General features: G+C 37.4%; 1 protein-coding gene across 1 annotated transcript in view; it reads left to right on the top strand.

Annotated features, from left to right (window-relative positions):
* Positions 1-22,053, top strand: part of LOC107587422 (niban-like protein 1) — a 32,192-nt gene that overhangs the window by 6,549 nt on the left and 3,590 nt on the right. Inside the window, exons 2-8 of the mRNA XM_016275222.1 lie at positions 8,159-8,289; positions 9,010-9,138; positions 9,408-9,513; positions 10,992-11,159; positions 17,121-17,236; positions 20,202-20,326; positions 20,922-20,946. Of these exons, the coding sequence (XP_016130708.1) occupies positions 8,159-8,289; positions 9,010-9,138; positions 9,408-9,513; positions 10,992-11,159; positions 17,121-17,236; positions 20,202-20,326; positions 20,922-20,946 (800 nt within the window). The remainder of the gene's footprint in view (positions 1-8,158; positions 8,290-9,009; positions 9,139-9,407; positions 9,514-10,991; positions 11,160-17,120; positions 17,237-20,201; positions 20,327-20,921; positions 20,947-22,053) is intronic.

Genomic DNA, 22,053 nt, shown 5'->3' with positions numbered 1-22,053 from the left:
CGATGCATAGCTGGTCAGCTGAGCCTTCTAAAGTGGCGCTCAAAGTTAAAATGATTTCAACAGCGTGTTTCATTACGTCTCTTTGAATGAATGAATCAGCGTTTTTGAACGTGTAGTTGAATGACAGTCCCTTTCCACCACCTTGTGGTGCAACACTAACTGCATTGCCTGACAGCCCGTCTAGAACGCGCGCAGGTGGAAATATCAATAAAGTCTCTTGTCCAAGCAGTCAGATTAGAAAATCAGATTATATAGCTAACTGCTATACATATAGGCTAATGATAGCCTAACGATCTTATTGTCAGGTTTATGTTCTGTTATGTGGACCGTTATTGTGTCATTCTCTTCCGTTTACTTCACTTCCTGTTTCAACGCTATTTGGTTTCGGGTTTCATTGTCTTCTGAATATGACCTTGTTAGTTATATCGTAACACATATATACACACACAAATTATACATGTATGCGTGTGTGTGTGTGTATATGTATGTATGTATGTATGTATGTGTGTGTATGGCGATCATACCGCGCTATTGAGCCACTCAAAATTACCGCAAGGGAAATTCCCTCACCGCGACAGCCCTATTTCCTGCTGTGAGCTCAACTAGATAAATCTGAGTGATTCCAGCAAACACGTTTGTATGATTGCAACAAAAGAAAGATGCAGTAGTCTTAATCCTCACAAAGACATTTCTGATTGCACTGAATAAGTGTAATTTAGTGGCTCTGTGCTCTAGGTTATTGTTTCATTGGCTAATGAAGTGCAAGCAGTATCTTCAGTGTGAGGTCTCGTAGTCTCTCTTTGAAGTGGCTGCTATACGGTAATGCTAATTTGATTTGCTCATGAGCTTGTAATGAAATTAAAAAGGAACAAGGAGTGGCACCAAGTATCACATGAGACTCATTCAGTGAGTGACTCATAAACAAACAGCACACACACACATACATAAACGCTGTCAGCCTTAGAGATTCACATGAACATACACATGCCCTCTATCTTGTGGTTTCTTCCAGACCTGCAGCCCCATTTATAACCATTTTTCATTAAACCTCTTAAAGAAATATCCTCTGTTAGAACTTTTTTTTTTGTTTTTTTTTTTCATTGTAAAAGCACTTTAAATGTACAGTAATATGTGAAATCTTTCCATGCATCATATAGCAGAGTATGTGCTGCAAGTTTCGCATGGTCATGGACAACTTGGAATTTCCAGGCCTGGAGAGATTCTTTGGTCATATTAACCCAGTACTTTCGGAGCATATTCTCATTGTCAGTACCAGGATCTGAGCTCCCAGATTTCCCTCTCAAGAGCTTTCACTCCATCTGCTCTGACATGGACACATTCCAAAGAAACTTCCTTTTCCTCTTTCCCCACCCCCTGAAGGCCAACTGCCCCCTGTGTGGTCGGCATGATGGTATTGTAATTATCCTCACTAGTGGAACTGCTCTTTAAGTGTCTGTCTCCAAGCCTCCACATTACCAAAGCAGAGCTTGGCAAGGTTTAACTCCCGCCACCAGCTTCATGCACATTACTGAAATGTTTGTTTTAGTGTCGAAATCAGTTACTGAGAAAAGCAAGCTTCGTTCGTTGGATTTGTGATGAGACATGGATTGTGAAATTTTGTGTGAGTGTGAATGATTTAACATGGCAGCGGATCATTTGGGATCTGCCTAAGGATGTTTATAAAAGATTGATGCCTAATCAGTGTGCAAACAGTCCTGCCCAGCCCTTACAATCAGCTCTGTTCCCACCATCACACTCTGTACATGTATAATAGCTAAACTACATTACCCATAATCCTGAAACGGGCAGTGTCTTTATAAATCAGACAAGTTATTATAGAAATGAGAATCATTCATCAAACATTTTTGTAGTTTTGTGATTTGTCCTGGAGTTTTGTTTATGGCTTAATTGAGGATTTCTTGAAGGGGTCAAAATGTGTATTTGGTGTAATGCATGCAATGTGTTTATGCGGTTTAAGGTTAAAAAAACACATTATTTTCCACATAATGTACATTATTGTTTCTCCTCTATGCCCCGCCTTTCTGAAACGCGTCAATTTTTACAAAGCTCATTCAGTGGGGACATACAGTGGGGCAAAAAAGTATTTAGTCAGCCACCAATTGTGCAAGTTCTCCCACTTAAAAAGATGAGAGAGGCCTGTAATTTTCATCATAGGTATACCTCAACTATGAGAGACAAAATGAGGAAAAAAATCCAGAAAATCACATTGTAGGATTTTTAAAAGATTTTATTTGCAAATTATGGTGGAAAATAAGTATTTGGTCAATAACAAAATTTCATCTCAATACTTTGTTATATACCCTTTGTTGGCAATGACAGAGGTCAAACGTTTTCTGTAAGTCTTCACAAGGTTTTCACACACTGTTGCTGGTAATTTGGACCATTCCTCCATGCAGATCTCCTCTAGAGCAGAACTTGCACAATTGGTGGCTGACTAAATACTTTTTTTCCCCACTGTATTTACTGATTATAATGACTTGTAATAAATGATACTTTAAATGACTTGTATAAATGATACTGTGTTTTTACGCTTTGCGTTACGTATTGCGACACGTAAGCATAAAACCATGTTTGCATTTGTGATTGGAGAAATGACAAACAACAAGCGCTACTCTACACTGCTCAAACTCGCGTTTGAATCATCAGTGGCAAATTCTTTAAATATAAAAAAACGTACTTACAGGCTGTGAGTCAGAAGCGCCAGACTGTCCTTACAAAGTTGGAACTCCGCTTCGTCCACGGTGATAGCCGATTATTTGGGTGGCGTTATGCAAATCTTCCCACACAGTGACGTAGACATGTGGGGGTGTGTTTAAAAGAGGCATTTTAGGATGGCGTGGAAAGTCTTGACTTTTATAAATAATATCTCTTTGGATTTGAGCAGGGGCGCGGGAAGATGCTTTCGGTTGGGAGTGCTGTGTGTGTGTCTGTGTTGGGGGGGGGGGCGCTAGTGTCACGTGTTCATGATGATTAGGCTAATCATCCCATATAGAAAACATCACAAGTAAAATTAATCATGTTTATAAAGATAAACATGGGTTTATTATAGCCCACTTACAATTTACATTTCAGAGATCATTACAAATAAATTATTAAATGCTAAAACTGAATAAATTTAAATGAACAAACTTGCCGTTGCATTTGCAACCATGTGAAAACAGGGGGTGCTGCAGCCCCCTCAGCACCCCTACTTCCCGTGTCCCTGGATTTGAGACTTTAGTCTTTGCAACTTTACAGATCTTCTTTATGCACCAAGAGCTTGTAACACTCTAAAGAGAAAGGAAAAATTGAAATCGCATCATATGACCCCTTTAATCAAATGCCTATGGAGAAAATGAATTGGGGAAAATACTTGAAATATAGTACTTAAATACTTAAAATACAGAATCAAGACTGTTGAATGAGCGGGCATTCACTTTTGGACTCCCTTGAGCCATGCAAATTGTGTTCCGTTCTAATTTGTGAGTGTTTTCTGTTACCATTCAGAGTCAGGTGCTAAAACAATGCAGACAACACATGCGAATAGAAATTGCTGTATTATTTATGGACTATTTTAGTAACCATGTAAAGCGATTTGAGTACCCAGAAAAGTGCTATACAGTGCTGCTTTAAAGTTTGTGAACCCTTTAGAATTGTCTATATTCTGCATAAATATAACCCAAAAAATCATCAGATTTTCATGCAAGTCCTGAAAGTTGAAAAAGAGACCCAATCAAACAAATTAGATGAAAATATATACTTTGTCATTTATTTATTCAGGAAAATTATCCAATATTACATATCTGTGAGCGGCAAAAGTATGTGAATCTCTAGGATTAGCTGTTAATTTGAAGGTGAAATTAGAGTCCATCTGTTCAGAGGTGTTTTTAATCAGTGAGATGACTATCAGGGGTGTATTCCAGAAAGGAGATTCAACAAACTCTGAGTTAGCCTTAAACTTGAACTCTGAGTTGACTTACCCTGAGATGGGAAAATCTGAGTTTTCAGTTTCAGAACAGCTGAACAGAGTTAGTTCAATCCACTCTGAATATGTTAAGTTTAGCGCGTGCACCACCACTATGAAAAGCCATGATCAATGGAGCTCCGAAATTACAATTCACCATGGCAACAGCACCCGACAAAAAGACGTCTGCATACTTCCGAGTCAATACGTAACTTTGTTAATCACTATTATAATATCAGAGGTGAAAACTGGCAGAACGGTAAGTTATTTAACTAAACTTAATTTTAATGGTATCCCACGGGCAAAAAAGAAAAAAAAACAAATAACATGGCAGCAGAAAAAATTAAACTTAAAAACATAATTCAGTCAGGTAAAGCTTCAAGTGTAAAAGGTTCATGGGTGTAGGCTACATGACTTTACAAACATTTGACATATTCAATAAATATCATTCAGTGTCTATTTCAATGTGCAGTGGCTTTTTCCACATAGTCTAATGCTCTTTTCACATAGGCTAATTAAATGTTCTCTAATCCATCCAACATACATTTCTTAATTAGGGTAATGAAAAAAACATTTGACTTCTATTCAGCAAGAAGCAGAGATGGTGGTGGTTACAGCATACAGTATATCTCGCACTACCCTTCCATCTGGAATCCTTCCATTCCATGCAGTAATCAGTTTCATTTTCGGAAGGTGCAATGGTGAGAATATGTGTGTAATCAGTGCATCCATCCACACTGGTTACTTCCAGAGGTCGCAGCAAGATGTTATCAAGTGAACATCATTTAAAAGTGGTACCTCTCAAATAAATATGCATGTGGATAAAATAAAATAAAATCCCAATGTAAATGTAACTCCTCGCAAATTAATGCACTCTGGGTTTACTGAAGAAAACCTGCTCCCGACCAGGTTAGGTTCACAGAGCAAGTTACTATGGTAACTTACCGAGAGGTTTAGTTTTGTCTTTTATTGGAACCGAAAACCCTGAGTTGACCTTTTCTGGGGTTAACAGACTCTGAGTTTCCAACAAAACCCGCTTTCTGGAATACACCCCAGGTGTCAGTGTGTGTGCCCTGTTTTATTTAAAGAACAGGGATCTATCAAAGTTTGGTATTGTTTGTGGAATGTATCATGGCACAAACAAATGAGCTCTCTGAGGGCCTCAGAAAAAGAGTTGGTGTTGCTCATCAGGCTTGGAAAGGTTTCAAAACCATCTCTAAAGAGTTTGGACCCCACCAATCCACGGTCAGACAGATTGTGTACAAATGGAGGAAATTCAAGACCACTGTGGTCCACCAACAAAGAACACTCTAAAAGCAAGACGTGTAAACGTCCACTAGGTTTCAAAGGACTGCAGACTAACTTCTAAGCAGCTAAAGGCCTTTCTCACATTGGCTAATGTTAATGTTTATGAGCCCATCATCAGGAGAACACTGAACAACCATGGTGTCCATGGCAGAGTCGCAAGAAGAAAGCTACTGCTCTCCAAAAAGAAAATTGCTGCCCATCTGCAATTTGCTAAAGATCATGTGGACAAGCCAGAGGAATACTGGAGAAATGTTTTGTGGATGGATGAGACCAAAATATAACTTTTTAGTTTAAATGAGCAGCATTATGTTTGGATAAAGAAAACACTGCATTCCAGCATAAAAACCTTGTCCCATCTGTGAAACATGGTGGTGGTGGTAGAGTATCATGGTTTGGGCCTGTTTTGCTGCATCTGGTCCAGGATGGCTTGCCATCATTGATGGAACAATGAATTCTGAATTATACCAGCAAATTCTGAAGGAAAATGTCAGGACATCTGTCCGAGAAATGAATCTCAAGAGAAAGTGGGTCATGCAGCAAGACAACGACTCCAAGCACACAAGTCGTTCTACCAAAGAATGGTTAAAGAAGAACAAAGTTAATGTTTTGGAATGGCCAAGTCAAATTCCAGACCTTACTCCAATTGAAATTGTGTGGAAGGATCTGAAGCAAGCAGTTCATAGGAGGAAACCCACCACCATCACAGAGTTGAAGTGGTTCTGTACTGAGGAATGGGCTAAAATTCCTGCAAACCGTTGTGCAGGACTGATCAGCAGTTACAAGAAACCTTATTTGCAGTTATTGCTGCAAAAGGAGGTCACACCATACTGAAAGCAAAGATTCACATACTTTTGCCACTCACAAATATTTAACACCGGATCATTTTTCTCAATAAATAAATTACAAAGTATATATTTTTGTCTCCTTTGTTTGATTGGATTCACTTTGTGTACTTTCAGGATTTGTGTGAAAATCTAATTGTTTTGGGTCATATTTATGCAGAAATATAGAAAATTCTAAAGGGTTCACAAACTTTCAAGCAGCACTGTATAGATGTTATGAATTATAGTATTTATTTCAAAATTTTGAATGGGCTTTTATTTTTAATATTTTCATTTCTTTTTTTGGTTTTACACATTTTTATTAATTTTTTTATTTTAGTAATTTTAGTACTTCATTTTATAGTAGTACATTTCATAGCTTTCTTGGCAAGTAAGATTGTCATTTTATTTCCCATCGCCTCTAATATGGAACTTTTTAAAACAATGCAGATGGTCAGGGTGACCTTATTCTCAGCCTCCTTGTCTCCTTTTTCACATTCCCCTGTGTTAAGCATTGCCTGCACAACTGCCTAATGGCTTTAGCAGTTCATTTAATTACATATTCTGGCTTTATGTGGCAAATATGATGGATTATGAGTTGATTTTTTCTGACCATAAGCAGAGCTCCAGACTTTTGATTTCTGCATTGAAGAACATACGCATGTAGAGGGAACATTTTTAGGGTGTTCCTGTGAGCATTTGACTTGGCAGACTGAAGTATGTAAATGCTACAGTGGGGCAAAAAAGTATTTAGTCAGCCACCAATTGTGCAAGTTCTCCCACTTAAAAAGATGAGAGAGGCCTGTAATTTTCATCATAGGTATACCTCAACTATGAGAGACAAAATGAGAAAAGAAAATCACATTGTAGGATTTTTAAATAATTAATTGGTAAAGAAAATTACAGGCCTCTCTCATCTTTTTAAGTGGGAGAACTTGCACAATTGGTGGCTGACTAAATACTTTTTTTCCCCACTGTATATGTCAGGTCCGTTTATAATTAGCTTTGATGTGGAAAAAAAATTTGCTCTATTCTATCTGTTATCTTTTTATTATATAACTAAAAAAACAACAACAACAAAAACCCTTGCTACGTAACCCTTGTAACTTTTATGTTAATGATCGTATTGAACTTGAGCATTTAGCTGTATGGATCTGATTTGTTTGAGTCTCACCCTGAAACTTATTTTTTATCAGTCATACTCATAACAATCATATATAACCTTGAAATCCCATAGTGTTATTCCAATTGTATGTTTATTGAATGAACTGGAGTTCTTTTTAATGTGCAGGTGATTCACTGACCTTATGTCTAACCACAAAAGACATTCAAGTGCAAGATTTTATGTCTTTCTTTGACCATTACTAAATGCTTTATTTTCCATCCTAATTTAATGGCATCTTCACATTGTAAGCAAACTGACAGGAATGTTGTTGTTGTTTTTTTGTTCCCTTTCCCTAAAACATTTCCAAGAGACTGAATGCCTCCAAAATTTTACAACAAGCCCTACATAGTCATTTGGAAAACATCTCGCCAAAAAGCAGTCAGTAATGAAGCTGCCTTTGTTCTTGTGCCAACTGCAGTGTTGATCTGCTTTTACATGCATGTGAAGGACAAAGCAGTGAAGCTCAAACATTGTAATCTCCTTTTCGGATCATACACCGAGCTCGGTGTGAATTGCTGTTAATGTTTAATGTCCGTTGATTTATTGTATTGTAACTGTTGTAGACCTGCAGTGGCCAACAATAAGTGTAAAATCTTAATGGAACTTTGCCTTTCTGCCTTTCACATAATATGTGTGTGTGTGTGTGTGTGTTTATTGCTGTGGTTGCATAACTTTTTATTAGTGTTTTTTTTACTATTATTATTATCATCATCATTATAATCACTGACAGAAAATAGTGTATTTTTGCTAACTAATGGAATTAGTTAGCTGGAATTATTAAATGAAAACATTCTATATAAATTAGACATTAAGTCTAACTTACCTGTAATATTGTATATAATAATCATGCTGGTTGTTTGAGTTCTATGTATATTCATTAATTGTGTGTGTATTTCTTAGCACGGACAGGGGAGCTGATGGGAGAGTTTGGTCGGCTATATGAACAGCAGTATGCGGTCGCTCTCTTTAACAAGATGCGCTATGACATTGAGGGTGGAGGAGGCCCTCAGAATCAGCTCCTGCACAGGAAGGTAAAGTCCTTTTCTATTCCTCTTTTTCAGCTCTGCTTGTCTTTTTTAACGGTGCACATGAAACAAATGAAATCAGGGTCATTTCTCATGGGACTGATGGTCTGTGATGTCAGAGCAGATTAGATTTGGGGATAATTGCTGTTTGAACACATGTAGATTTGTTTATTTGAAATATAGTATTATCACAGTATGACCCTTTAAAGATGAGCAGTTTGTACACTTTTCATTCGTCCGTGTGTGTGTGTGTGTGTGTGTGTGTGTGTGTGTGTGTGTGTGTCTGTCTGTAGACCGAGACACTGGGTGGGCAAAGTAAACACAAATTAAGCACTTCCAGTCCTAACATGTGTCTATATAATGTATAATTAGGTACTGGGTCCTTACTGAAAATAGAGGGACAACTGTCTCTCTCTCTCTCTCCCCCTCCCTATTAAAGATGAGCGTTTTGTGCACTTTTTATTCGTGTGTGTGTGTGTGTGTGTGTGTGTGTGTGTGTGTGTGTGTGTCTGTCTGTAGACCGAGACACTGGGTGGGCAAAGTAAACACAAATTAAGCACTTCCAGTCCTAACATGTGTCTATATAATGTATAATTAGGTACTGGGTCCTTACTGAAAATAGAGGGACAACTGTCTCTCTCTCTCTCTCCCCCTCCCTATCTCTCTCCCTCTCCCTCTGCTTAAACCGGACTTTATTTGAACCACCCTTCAATTCTTGTTTCTTAGGTGCCTCTTAAGAATAAGTCCATCTTCTCAGGGGCTTTGTTCCAGTATCTAGAAGAGAACAAAAAATGGAGGAATCGTTTTCTCTTTATTCCTGACTCCTACAACATCAACTATTATGAAAACAAACAGGTAATGAGTGTATTAAAATAAAATTCTCTTTCGCTCCTCAGTAGTAGTAGACCAATACATCAGCCAAGCTAATCTGTTAATCTTAAACTTTTGGGCCAAATTAAAATGGCGCTTATCTTAAAGGCACCATGAACAGTTTGATGATTCCAGAAGTTTAAATAAATAAATGCATTTATTTAATTATTTTTAAAATATATTTTTATTTGTTTAGTCATTCATTCATTTTAAATAATACTGCTTCTTTATACTCTTATCTGTTTCTAATTTAGGCCCATGACAGAGGGCTGCATCCTAAAGGCAACATTAACTGTGCTGGCTACAGGGTCCTGACCTCTATGGAGGAATATCTCGAACTCCTTAACACCAGCCTACCAGGTCAGTCTAAAGGAGTGAGAGGAAAATGAAAAAGAAAGATGGGAAAACCTCAGGGAGGAAGCGAATTCTTAAAACATTTTCCCAAAGTAAAGTTAAACTCTATAAAACTAAGCAAAAGTTACTGGCTTACCGGTTTTACTGAGGTCATGTCATCATGGCAGCGAAGTTGAAAGAATAGATGACTTTACAGTTAAAGGGTTAGTTCACCCAAAAATGAAAATTAGCTTGTGTTTTACTTACCCTCGAAGCATCCTAGGTGTATATGACTTTCTTCTTTCAGACGAATCCAGTCGGAGTTATATTAAATTGGCCTGGCTATTCCAAGCTCTATCATTGCAGTCAGCGGGTTGCAGTTGAACAGTACACAAGTCGTCAAATAAAGTTTGTGCATTCATAATAAAATGTGCCGCAGACGGCTCCGGGGGATGAATAAAGGCCCCTGTAGCGAATCCATGTGTTTTTGTAAGAAAAATATCCATATTTCAAATGTAATAAACTCTTTTCTCTCACTTCCATTATCTGTCATACGAGGATCCGTTCCGGATGAAGGCGTATGACTTATGACACCTCTGAGATATGCTAGTCTCGCGAGTTTGTTTAATAGGAGCAAAGGAAGCAAAGTTTCCTTACTTTAGCAAAGGAAAACCAGTCTCCTCTTGGTTTATATCGAAATCCTCCGACATTTTTCTTTGCAAATCTTTGGTTTGTACTTCTAATTCGTGACCGGCATTTTGTATTCTTCTCTCTCCGCATTCATCATTAATCACGCAACACCGCGCATCTTACGTCATCCGTCGGAACTGCTTCAATGGATGACAGTCAGCGGAAGTGAGAGAAAAGTGTTTATTACGTTTGAAATATGGATATTTTTCTTACAAAAACACATGGATTCGCTACAGGGGTCCTTTATTCATTCCTCGGAGCCATCTGCGGCACGTTTTATTATGAATGCGCAAGCTTTATTTGACGACTTGAGGACTGTTCAACTGCAACACCCGCTAACTGCAATAATAGAGCTTGGAATAGCCAGGACCATTTTTAATATAACTCTGACTGGATTCGTCTGAAAGAAGAAAGTCTTATACACCTAGGATGCTACAGCATGAGGGTGAGTAAAACAAGCTAATTTTCATTTTTGGGTGAACTAACCCTTTAAGGTCAGTAAACGATTCAATCACAAGACTTATGTGAACAACATGTATGCTCATGTGTAAGTCATGTGGTAATGACATTTAAAACCGTATGTATTTATTACCTGTGCCTTGCTATAACAACTAAAAACATTTTTTTGTATTGAACTTGCAGCCTTTGAAATAAATGTAGAGTTGAGCCAGAGTCTAGATAAGAAATGATGAAATGGAGTGTAAAGTAATGGGCTGTGATCTTTGTATGTTGTGCAGCTCTAGTCATTACTATGGAGATCTTCTCATAAGGCCACTTTTAATAGAATATTGAATCATGCAACACACGTTTTGCAGGTGTAAAAGCTAAAGTTGGCAGTTCTTCATTCCTGAAATGTGCGACACAGTTTCCCCTCATTCTCTGGCATCCTTATGCTCGTCACTATTATTTCTGCATGGTGACGGAGAAGGAGCAGCAAAAGTGGAACGCTGTCTTTCAAGACTGCGTCCGTCACACCAACAATGGTGAGTCTTAACCCTGCTCTTAAAAACAGCCGTCCTAGTGTCCACTTTCTCCTCTGTCTCTTTAATACCCAGACACATATTTATGACTCATTACTTCAGGTAATCAGCTTTCATTATGGTTGTTGATGTTCATGAGGATAAGCCGGTTTCAGACTTGCTAGAATAACTGATGTGTTATTTCATAAATCAGCTCTTTTGGACATCACTTTATCAAAAAGGAAACTCGAGCGGAACGCTTGGCACGGTTGATGATGGTATTCATTTGGCTTGTTTGATAATAGAAAGAATGTTACCGCTCAAGGCTGTAAAAAGAGTCGGATGAGATCATGTGGAAAACTATAGATGTGCTGTTATTCATTCTCTGTGTGTGAGCTGTATGACTGTTTTATTTTGTAGAGCTTCTGTAACTTTATATAATTTGCAGAAATTATAGCATTTCACTATAAATGTCACTTTCTGTGTTTTGTATGTGCCAATTAAATAAAATGTGATTTGAGCAGACATTTTATTTGTTGCATTAGTCTAGTCAAAGTTGATTTCCAGGCTAGACATGCATGTATTTTGCACAAAAAAAAACATATATTTTCTTTTCGATTTAAGTTTACAGATCTTGGGCAAGTATTTGCTCATGTGCATAATATAGTTACACTGTGCCTAGGGCTATCAGAAAGTTCATTGTTACTGTGAGAGTTTTGCTCTTTCACAGTGATGTCACTGCTAGATTACTTGATATGTTGTTTGTCAGGACACTCAAACAAGAGGATACTTGTCTGTTGAAGCGTATGTTAAGATTGTCCCAACTTATTATGGTTATGTCACCTGCTTGGTGGGCCCTTCATATGATTTTGCTTGATACTAAACACTCTTGAAAAATATCCTGTTAAATGTATGGTAAAAAAATGGCAGCTGTGAGTATTAGAAATTAACCAAATAAATAAATAGACGCAATACTGTGCCAAAGTTTTCACTATTGTGGGATGGCATTGGTGCCTTTATATTACAACTTGTAACCATTCATTTATTTAAGTGATCTTAATATACCAAGCTAATTGAACTACTAAAATCAGCTTTTTATCTTTCAAACGTACCAATAACCACCATGACAATACAAGTGGTACAAAGCCTCATGATGAAAAGGCGTCATAAATGGCCTGTCCATAAAACATGACCAAAGTTACATTGGCCACCATCAGGGTGTAACACACATGACACTAAAATAATGCAATAAACATAACTAAAAAATGGAACACAAAACACTGTAATGTACATTACTAATGAGAAAAATAAGAAACAAAATGATTTATACAAAATATAATCATATGTGATGTCGTACAGGAACTTCTGGAAATTTAAAATCACTGTTTTCACCGTAAAAAAAAAAAAAAAAGGTAATTAAGTTTTACTTCCACAGACGATAAATTAAACGGTAGTTTACAGTAAAAGTACATGTAATGGGATTGTTAAAGCATTTCGATTTTTTTCGCTGAATATGGTTAAGTAACTTGGTTTGTTAGTTTAGTCTTTTTCTGTAAAAAAATTAAAAACTTTTTTTGCAGTGTAGGGGGGTTTTCAAAGGAAGCGGTGTTGAGGGGGTCCCATTATGGCCTTTTATGGTATATAGCCTACTCTGTGGGCATGGGAGAGAGAAGTCTGATGGTATTGACACTATTTGATGTGATAGAAATTCAGTCTAATTATGCTTAAGGTATTCTAGTTGTTGGGTGTGAGGTACTCTATGTCTCATAGACGTCTTATGATGGCTGCTAGAACTGTTTTCTCTCCGCTGTAGTCCAGATTCCAGAGTGGTCACAGCTGGGGCTGTCAACCCATAATTCAGTTTGGATGGGAGGCTGCAGAGAGGGAATGCACACTTGCGGCGAGGACAGTAATGTCCCCTTGGGTATTAAGGCGGCCATCTAAAAGTGTGTTATAGTTAGCCAAATCCCTGCTGCGTGTAGTATGTTCTGAATGCAAGCACATCTGCAGAGACTTTTTCCCCAAATAAGGGATGGTTCAGTTCTGGTTAAGTTCTTTGCTATTCATTAGTCTGTTTAAGATGTTCCCTGACATATTTAAAATATGTTAGACTGTCATTTTCTATTCTCGCTGTTTTGAAGGTTAGCTGTTAATGGAGACTGCGCTTCTAGAGAGGTGACAGTGCCTATCTTGACAATATAATAATGAGGATTCTGGGGTTTTTTCTCTCTGTTCGTCACAGACAATAATAGGAGTGGATAAGTGTTTTTCTTCTTTGGCTTAAAATGAAGCATGCAGTAAACTGTAGTGCTTAATTTCTGGAATTTATCTGCTTTTAACAGCAGAGCAAACACTCTTTGTAGTGTTATGTAACTTTTGTCTGATTCATCGGTTGAAAATATGTTGTTTCTGTGATTTATGTACCTGGTCACCATGACAGTTTAAGGCAAACCCTGCAGAAGGAGTGTAGGTTTGAGTGATTCGTAATAGGCTGTTATTCATAATTTGACCACTGATATAATTGCCCTTCCCTTTTACCTGTCAAAATCACACATTCATTATGTAATTACTGTAATTATGTTAAGTACTGTCCTGGTACAGCATCATTATTTGTGAGCTTGTGGATGACATAGTTTCCTGCAACACTTTGAACATTGCTGTTAAATCTACTTTGCCACACCAAAAATAATCTTATTTAATGCGAGTTGTGTATGTGAGTTTGCAGTTCAAATTAAATGTGACAAGATGATGACAAGAAATCATGTCTTTTTACTGAGTTTATTAAAAAAAATGTAGTTAAGAAGACTAATGTCTCTTTCTTTCTTTGATATTAGATGACTCCGACAGAAGTCCTTTATTTCATAGGGTACTGTGAATTTATTTGCCACAACATCTGCTGAAAATTAAAGCATCTAAACTGAAAACATGAGCCAGACACATGTCTTCGATATGGTTGTGTCAGAACTTTGTTGGTTCAAATTGCACTTCTGCATAAAGGGCTAAATGTGATGTGTGACTTAATATAATAAATTGTTTAAAACAGCTCATCTGTGTCCTAAAATGTGTCCGGACACTAGGATCCAGGAACATGCAGTGATCCAATAGGATGGTGTTATTCTGTGACTGGATGCCCAGAGGAGTAAACCCAAGCGTGCATGAACCGAGTTAAATCAGGACTGGATCCTGACAAGTCGCAGCATGTTTTTGGAAGTGCATCATTTACATGTACAATGTTTAAGATCACTTAATCATAAGGCTGTTCGAGCAACCAATGCATTTCTACTGTAGTATACTAGACTTTCTTTGCTGTAAGTATCCTGGCTTGTTGAGTTCTGTAGCCCCGTGCTGTCATGAGCAAAAATGGTGGCCCAGTAAAGTCTGGAATGCAACAGCAATTCATTTAACCATGGTATCCATGTTTTGTTTGTGATTTTTGGCTTGGGTGAGAGAGTCTTTAAAGGAATAGTTCACCCTAAAATTTACTTAACCTCAGGCTGTCCAAAATGTAGATGAGCTTGTTTCTTCATCGAAACCGATTTGGAGAAATTTGGCACTATATCACTTGTTCATCATTGGATCCTCTAGACCTCTGCAGTGAATGGGTACCGTCAGAATGAGTGCTGATTAAAACTTGATTGTTATAATCAACTTTGATTTTAACTTCAAACCATTGCTTCTGACTAAAATACATCCATAATATTGCTTTCTCTATTGAAAAAGTTGTCTCATCTGAAATAGTCACAGATCGAGCACCAAAAGAGTTTTGAACAAATATGTCTGTGGATTTGGATGTGAGAGCACAACAGGGGAGGGACTTTTTTACTGGAGGAAGTGTTATTATGGATTATAGACTGGCCATAAGTGACGGCTTAAAGTTAAACTCCTTAATGATGGATTTGTTTCTTACAAACACACCGCTTTTCACTTCACAAAGACGTTAATTGATTGACTGAAGTCATGTGGATTATTGTGATGTTTTTATCAGCTGTTTGGACTCTCATTCTGATGGCACCCATTCACTACAGAGGAACTATTTATGAGCAAGTGATGGAATGCTAAATTTCTCCAAATCTGTTCGATGAAGAAGCAAAATAATTTACAATTTGGATTGCCTGAGGGTGGATACATTTTCAGACAGTTTTCTTTTTTGGGTGAACTATTCTTTTAATGTCTAAAGAGGTGCAAAACGGCTTCTGCGCAGGTCACAAATCTTACTTTGGTGAAAATTCTGTTATTTATGGTCATGAGATGGCCTACACAAAGTTGCTAGACTGTTTTCCAAGTCCCACAGAGCTTTATGATGTGTATGGCTCATGTCAGTATTGGGAGAACGTTTTATTAGGCAACTGAACAGGTTTACAGGCATGTTAATGAATTAAGTCCAGGTGGTTTAAAACCTCTCCAGTGTCCAGACACAAAGTTGCTCTTTGAAAGCCTATTGAATGTCATTGTAAAGGCCTGAGATTGACAACCTGACAGAAACTACACAAATATGTAGAAATAGTCAGAACAATTTGAATTCCTGTACACTTAAAAACAAGTATTTGTTACATAGTTACATTATGACTGAAAGGGATAAAAATGTGAAACCTCAAAACTTAGCCCTGGTGTTATCTTACCATGTCTCATGTTGTGCAAGGTATTTATCCGCTCATTGGTGTCATAGGGTTATTAGGGCATGGTGTGAAGCGAGGATTTTTTTTTTTCTTCACCGAAGATCCTCATTTTTCTGTCATTGTACTTTGATCATCTGGTGTTTTTGAACTGACTTGAGATCAGTTGTTTTTACGGTGACCGCGCCAGAATAAGCGACCCGTTAAGTTTGTTCTCTAGTTTTTGCATAACAGTTCTCGGGCTCTCCCCAGATGTTCATAAATTTATTTTTTGTTTTGTTTTTATTCTATTCTATTCTGTTCTGTTCTATCAGAATAAGTGACCCATAACACTTGTCTTGTTTTTGTGTAACACCTCTCCAGTGCTTCCCATGTATTCAAGAATATATTTACTGTGTGCATTTATTTTATTATTTTACTTTACTTTTACTTTATTTGACTAAGCCAGAATGAACGACCGCTCTCCCCAGATGTTCATAAATTTATTTTTTGTTTTGTTTTTATTCTATTCTATTCTGTTCTGTTCTATCAGAATAAGTGACCCATAACACTTGTCTTGTTTTTGTGTAACACCTCTCCAGTGCTTCCCATGTGTTCAAGAATATATTTACTGTGTGCATTTATTTTATTATTTTACTTTACTTTTACTTTATTTGACTAAGCCAGAATGAACGACCCATAACTCTTGTTTTCTCCTAACAATCTCTGGTTCTCTCCGCACGTGTTCATAAATACGCTTGCCCATGTGTGCATGCACTCACAAAAGCATCAAGCTGTGCTGATGTGGAGTGCTGGACTTCCTGCTTGTTCTCCTCCAGCCCCCCACAACCAGCCTGCTTGAACTTCCTCTCTGTGTGAGGGTTCAGGCACTCATGCGTGCATACTGTATGTACAGGAGGCTTTTACAATATGTGGGCTTTTAGAATGTCATCATAACTGACATACAGATGTGAAGCAGATTGTCAGAGTACTGAACTCGAGACAACTTGTCTTCAAATTGTGTTCGATTCGCACATCAGCTTGATCATTCCGCTATGACCCTATGAATGTAACCGGCATTGTATAGGGAATTACCATGGTAACTGATGAGGCAATGCTTCCTGTTTGCCACGGTGACCAAAGCAGATTGAAGTCTGTCTTTGGTTTGATGGAATAATCTGATTGTGAGACGTGCATGTGGGTGTGTATATATAAAGATGACCTTCTTTTTTCACTTCTCTAAATGGAAAGGAACTGTGTCATGATATGATGACATTAGAAATTAATATCTAATTGTGTTTGCTGCTTGATTATTTGTTAAAAATAAAGTTTTGTTACTTGCTTGCATATGTTGACTATAATGATGATGATAAAGTCCTGTTCTCTTGCTCAGGACTGCCTGAGGAATGTAAAGTTCAGACCCCCACGTTCACAGATGCAGTGCGACTCTATCGGCAGACCCATGGTCACTATGGAACCTGGGACATGATGTGTGGGATGCCTCCACAGGTAGGAACTGTGTCATGATATGATGACATTAGAAATTAATATCTAATTGTGTTTACTGCTTGATTATTTGTTAAAAATAAAGTTTTGTTACTTGCTTGCATATGTTGACTATAATGATGATGATAAAGTCATGTTCTCTTGCTCAGGACTGCCTGAGGAATGTAAAGTTCAGACCCCCACGTTCACAGATGCAGTGCGACTCTATCGGCAGACCCATGGTCACTATGGAACCTGGGACATGATGTGTGGGATGCCTCCACAGGTAAAACACACACATATACTTATGTATCTTGGGCAGCTCTTGTTAGATTCTTTTTTGTCTAGAATTGGAATTCTCAACCTGGTTCTTAAAGGGGTCATATGATGTTGCTAAAAAGAACATTATTTGGTGTAATGAAATGTTTATGCGGTTTAAGGTTCAAAAAACACATTATTTTCCACATACTGTACATTATTGTTTCTCCTCTATGCCCCGCCTTTCTGAAACGCGTTGATTTTTACAAAGCTCATCAGTCTGAAAAGCGAGGTGTGCTGTGATTTGGCCAGCTATCTAGTGCGTTATGATTGGCCAAATACCTCAAGCGTGTGACGGAAATGTTACGCCCCTACTATACTGTGATGATGCCCTGTCAGGCCGGAGCAACGATTCAAAAACATGAAACCCCATTATAAACAAGGCATTCGTTGCATCCAGTGGGGACATAATTATGGATTATAATGACTTATACTGTCTTTTTATGCATTGCATCGCGCAGCATAAACACAAAACCATGTCTGCATTTGTGATCGGAGAAATGACAAACAACAAGCCCTACTCTACACTGCCCAAAAAAGGAGAAATGACAAACAGCAAGTGCTACTCTACACTGCCCAAAACTCGCGTTTGAATCATCAGTGGCAAATCCTTTAAATATAAAAAAAGTACTTACAGTCTGTGAGTCAGAACAGCCAGCATTGTAATCTACTCTCCCAGGATCAGGAAACAGACCTCCATAAAATGTGCTGCACACATCTGAATATTTGGGTTGGAGTGTTCTGGAACAGTGTTGTAAATACAACTTAACCACTGATTTCTAGTCGTGCCCATTTTTGGAAGGCAAAAAAAACAAAGTAGTTTCGCTTTCCCAACGAAACACAGTCACACACAGCGGGCTAGAGTGAGCGGAGGCCGGTGGGCTTGAGAATTGCGCGGGCTTGCGGCAACCACATGTGACGACCCCGGGCCGATCCGGCGATCCACAGCGCGAAGTTGATGTATTTCCTCAGCGACCAGCACGGATCAGCTCCAGGCATGATGAAGCGATATCGTCCTCTTTTGGAAGACCAAACAAAGAAGTTTCGCTTTGTTTGGTCACAAACACACAGCGCCTTCACGACATGGCGGCGGCGGCGGCGGCGGCGGCGGCGGCGGCAGTAGGCAACAATACTACAGCGAGAATAAAAGTTACGTCGTCTTTCTTTGCGTGAACATTTGGGAGGCGTTATGCAAATCTTCCCACATCGGGACATAGACATGTGGGGGCGTGTTAGAACGAGCCGTTTTAGGTAGGCGTGGCTGACTCTTAACTTTTATAAAGAATATATCTTTGGATTTGAGACTTTACAGATCTTCTTTACGCACCAAGAGCTTATAACACTCCAAAGAGAAAGGAAAAATTGAAATCGCATCATATGCGAAAATAAAATAAAAGTACTTAGAAGATATTTATTTATTACAAAAAATTAAAAATATATATATATTATAGTTTATATATATATATATAAATAAATAGATTAAACTTTATTTTTTATTCTTCACAAATAAATGCACATTTTTACCAAGGATTTTAGGACATATGTTAAACAGTGCTCAAAAAATAATTCAGTTTATAGAAATCTCCTGTGATACCTGTTCTATAGTGACCCTACACCAAGGTTGAGAACAGTACGATAAATCTACAGTAAATAATTTTTTTGGTGTTGTTTGTTGGCACTGCGTAGGGGGGTGAAAGGAAGTCACAGTAATTGTTTGGGTTATAATAGAATACAGATGAAGGTCAGAGCTAAATTGATTCACAGGAAGTTAACCCGTTTCAAATCCTGGTGTCCCTGTAGAAAAATTGTGTGGTGTCAGAAAAAAGAGAAGATGGTGTTTCTGGTAGGGTGGGTTTTATAGGTATCCATCATCTATACTTCATAAAATATTGCTCAGTCATTGCAAATAAAATGCTAGATTAACATTCATGCAAACAACACAATAAGTGAAGAACTAAAATATAGATATTTTTAGTGGAATCTGACCTTGATATATGGGGAAATCATTGTGAATTGGAACTCTTAACAATTTAATAATTTATACTTTTGTTATACAGTGGCTAATTAACCAGCTTTATAAGATAATCTGATAAAAAAAAAAAAAGTATATTGGAAGTATAAAGCTAAAAAATATAGCATGTCAGTATTTAATCAGTAATCTTCTTGGCAGCATCACACTAGTATTATTTTCCTTCTTAGCGGAGTTCTTTAATGCATTGTTTTCTCTCTGGAACGAGAACCAGATAAAAAGAGAAACATCATGTGAAAGTCGTAGGAGTGTGTCCTCTAGTAACTTGTGTCTCAAACCATGTTGACAATATTTCTAGTTGAATAAAAGAGGTTAAGCTTGCATAGATGAGTAACAAAAGTCCTGTAGACATTGAAAGGATGTCACATTAACTAGTTTAATGATATATGATCAGTGTCCAGAGACAAGTCTGGCAATAGTAAAATTGTAATGTGCCACAAGCATGCCAGGTTTCCTGTTATATCTTAAAATCATGATGAGAATGAGTTAACGTACCCTCCAGGCCTATATGATCCTGATATGTCTCTCAAACACATGCAGTGTATTAGAACTTAGATTTTTCAGAATAAATGTTAATTTTAATAAAGGCACATGTTAAAGTTCTTTCATCACACCCACTCGGTTTTATGATTGTCTTCCCAGATCCTCGCCAACCTTGTCATGGAAACCCTCCTCCCTGAGATGAGAGACCTCATCACTCCCAAACTGAAGGGCAAGATGCATGAAAGACAGAGGAATTGGATGCTGGTACTTCACACATTTTATATGTGCTAGTCCTGCATGGAATCTGCAAGTTGTTTTTTTTATTTTTTTATTACTATTTTATTTTACAACAGAGTATAATATGTGGGTCAGAGCTTTACCTGTACCATGTGGCGTAGCAACAATACTACAGCGAGAATAAAAGTTACGTCGTCTTTCTTTGCGTGAACATTTGGGAGGCGTTATGCAAATCTTCCCACATCGGGACATAGACATGTGGGGGCGTGTTAGAACGAGCCGTTTTAGGTAGGCGTGGCTGACTCTTAACTTTTATAAAGAATATATCTTTGGATTTGAGACTTTACAGATCTTCTTTACGCACCAAGAGCTTATAACACTCCAAAGAGAAAGGAAAAATTGAAATCGCATCATATGCGAAAATAAAATAAAAGTACTTAGAAGATATTTATTTATTACAAAAAATTAAAAATATATATATATTATAGTTTATATATATATATATAAATAAATAGATTAAACTTTATTTTTTATTCTTCACAAATAAATGCACATTTTTACCAAGGATTTTAGGACATATGTTAAACAGTGCTCAAAAAATAATTCAGTTTATAGAAATCTCCTGTGATACCTGTTCTATAGTGACCCTACACCAAGGTTGAGAACAGTACGATAAATCTACAGTAAATAATTTTTTTGGTGTTGTTTGTTGGCACTGCGTAGGGGGGTGAAAGGAAGTCACAGTAATTGTTTGGGTTATAATAGAATACAGATGAAGGTCAGAGCTAAATTGATTCACAGGAAGTTAACCCGTTTCAAATCCTGGTGTCCCTGTAGAAAAATTGTGTGGTGTCAGAAAAAAGAGAAGATGGTGTTTCTGGTAGGGTGGGTTTTATAGGTATCCATCATCTATACTTCATAAAATATTGCTCAGTCATTGCAAATAAAATGCTAGATTAACATTCATGCAAACAACACAATAAGTGAAGAACTAAAATATAGATATTTTTAGTGGAATCTGACCTTGATATATGGGGAAATCATTGTGAATTGGAACTCTTAACAATTTAATAATTTATACTTTTTAAAGATTGACTTTTTAAAGTAGTTTTATCTATGAAATGACAATGAATACAACTTTGAATTCATGTAATTGAATATTTGTATTTATTAGTAACAGCACATACGTTATCTTAACCTTTTTAATTGTATCCTGCTCAAATACTTTTGCATTTTTATTGTATTATCTTTTGGAAAAATAAATTGATATCTCTGAGAGTCTGCATATTTTTGTCTTTAAGCAGTTGTTTGCTGAATAGTATTTGAAATTGCTATATTTACATGACTTAAAGAGGTCATGAACTGAGAAATCAACTGAGTACTATAAAAACATCCTGTACGTTTCAGAACTCAAAACTTTTTCGTTAGTCTAACAGCTTATATTGAAGCCAAAAAAAGCAGTTCATGACCCTTTTAAAGTGAAAGTGTGGCTTGGTGTATCTGTCACACCAGCAGGCGGCAGCTCGTTCTGTTACCACGATGAACATTCGGCAGTGATGATTTTAATTCGTGATTGATTTTTTATTTTTTTTATATATATTATTTCAATATTTAGTTATATGAGTTACATAGATACGATACGTGACATTTGAACATTTTGCCCCTAATTATACATATGAACTCCAACACCCGCGTTCGGCGTTATCCTCCCACAGCGTTATTATCCCGAACACACACCTGTTAAAGTAATATTTCTTTATTTTAGAGGGGACCG

This window comes from Sinocyclocheilus grahami, unplaced genomic scaffold (assembly GCF_001515645.1).
Source record: "Sinocyclocheilus grahami isolate Dianchi unplaced genomic scaffold, SAMN03320097.WGS_v1.1 scaffold92.1, whole genome shotgun sequence".
Taxonomy (NCBI): Eukaryota; Metazoa; Chordata; class Actinopteri; order Cypriniformes; family Cyprinidae; genus Sinocyclocheilus; species Sinocyclocheilus grahami.
The sequence above is the reverse complement of the archived record's forward strand: the minus strand, read 5'-3'. Positions and strand labels throughout refer to the sequence as shown.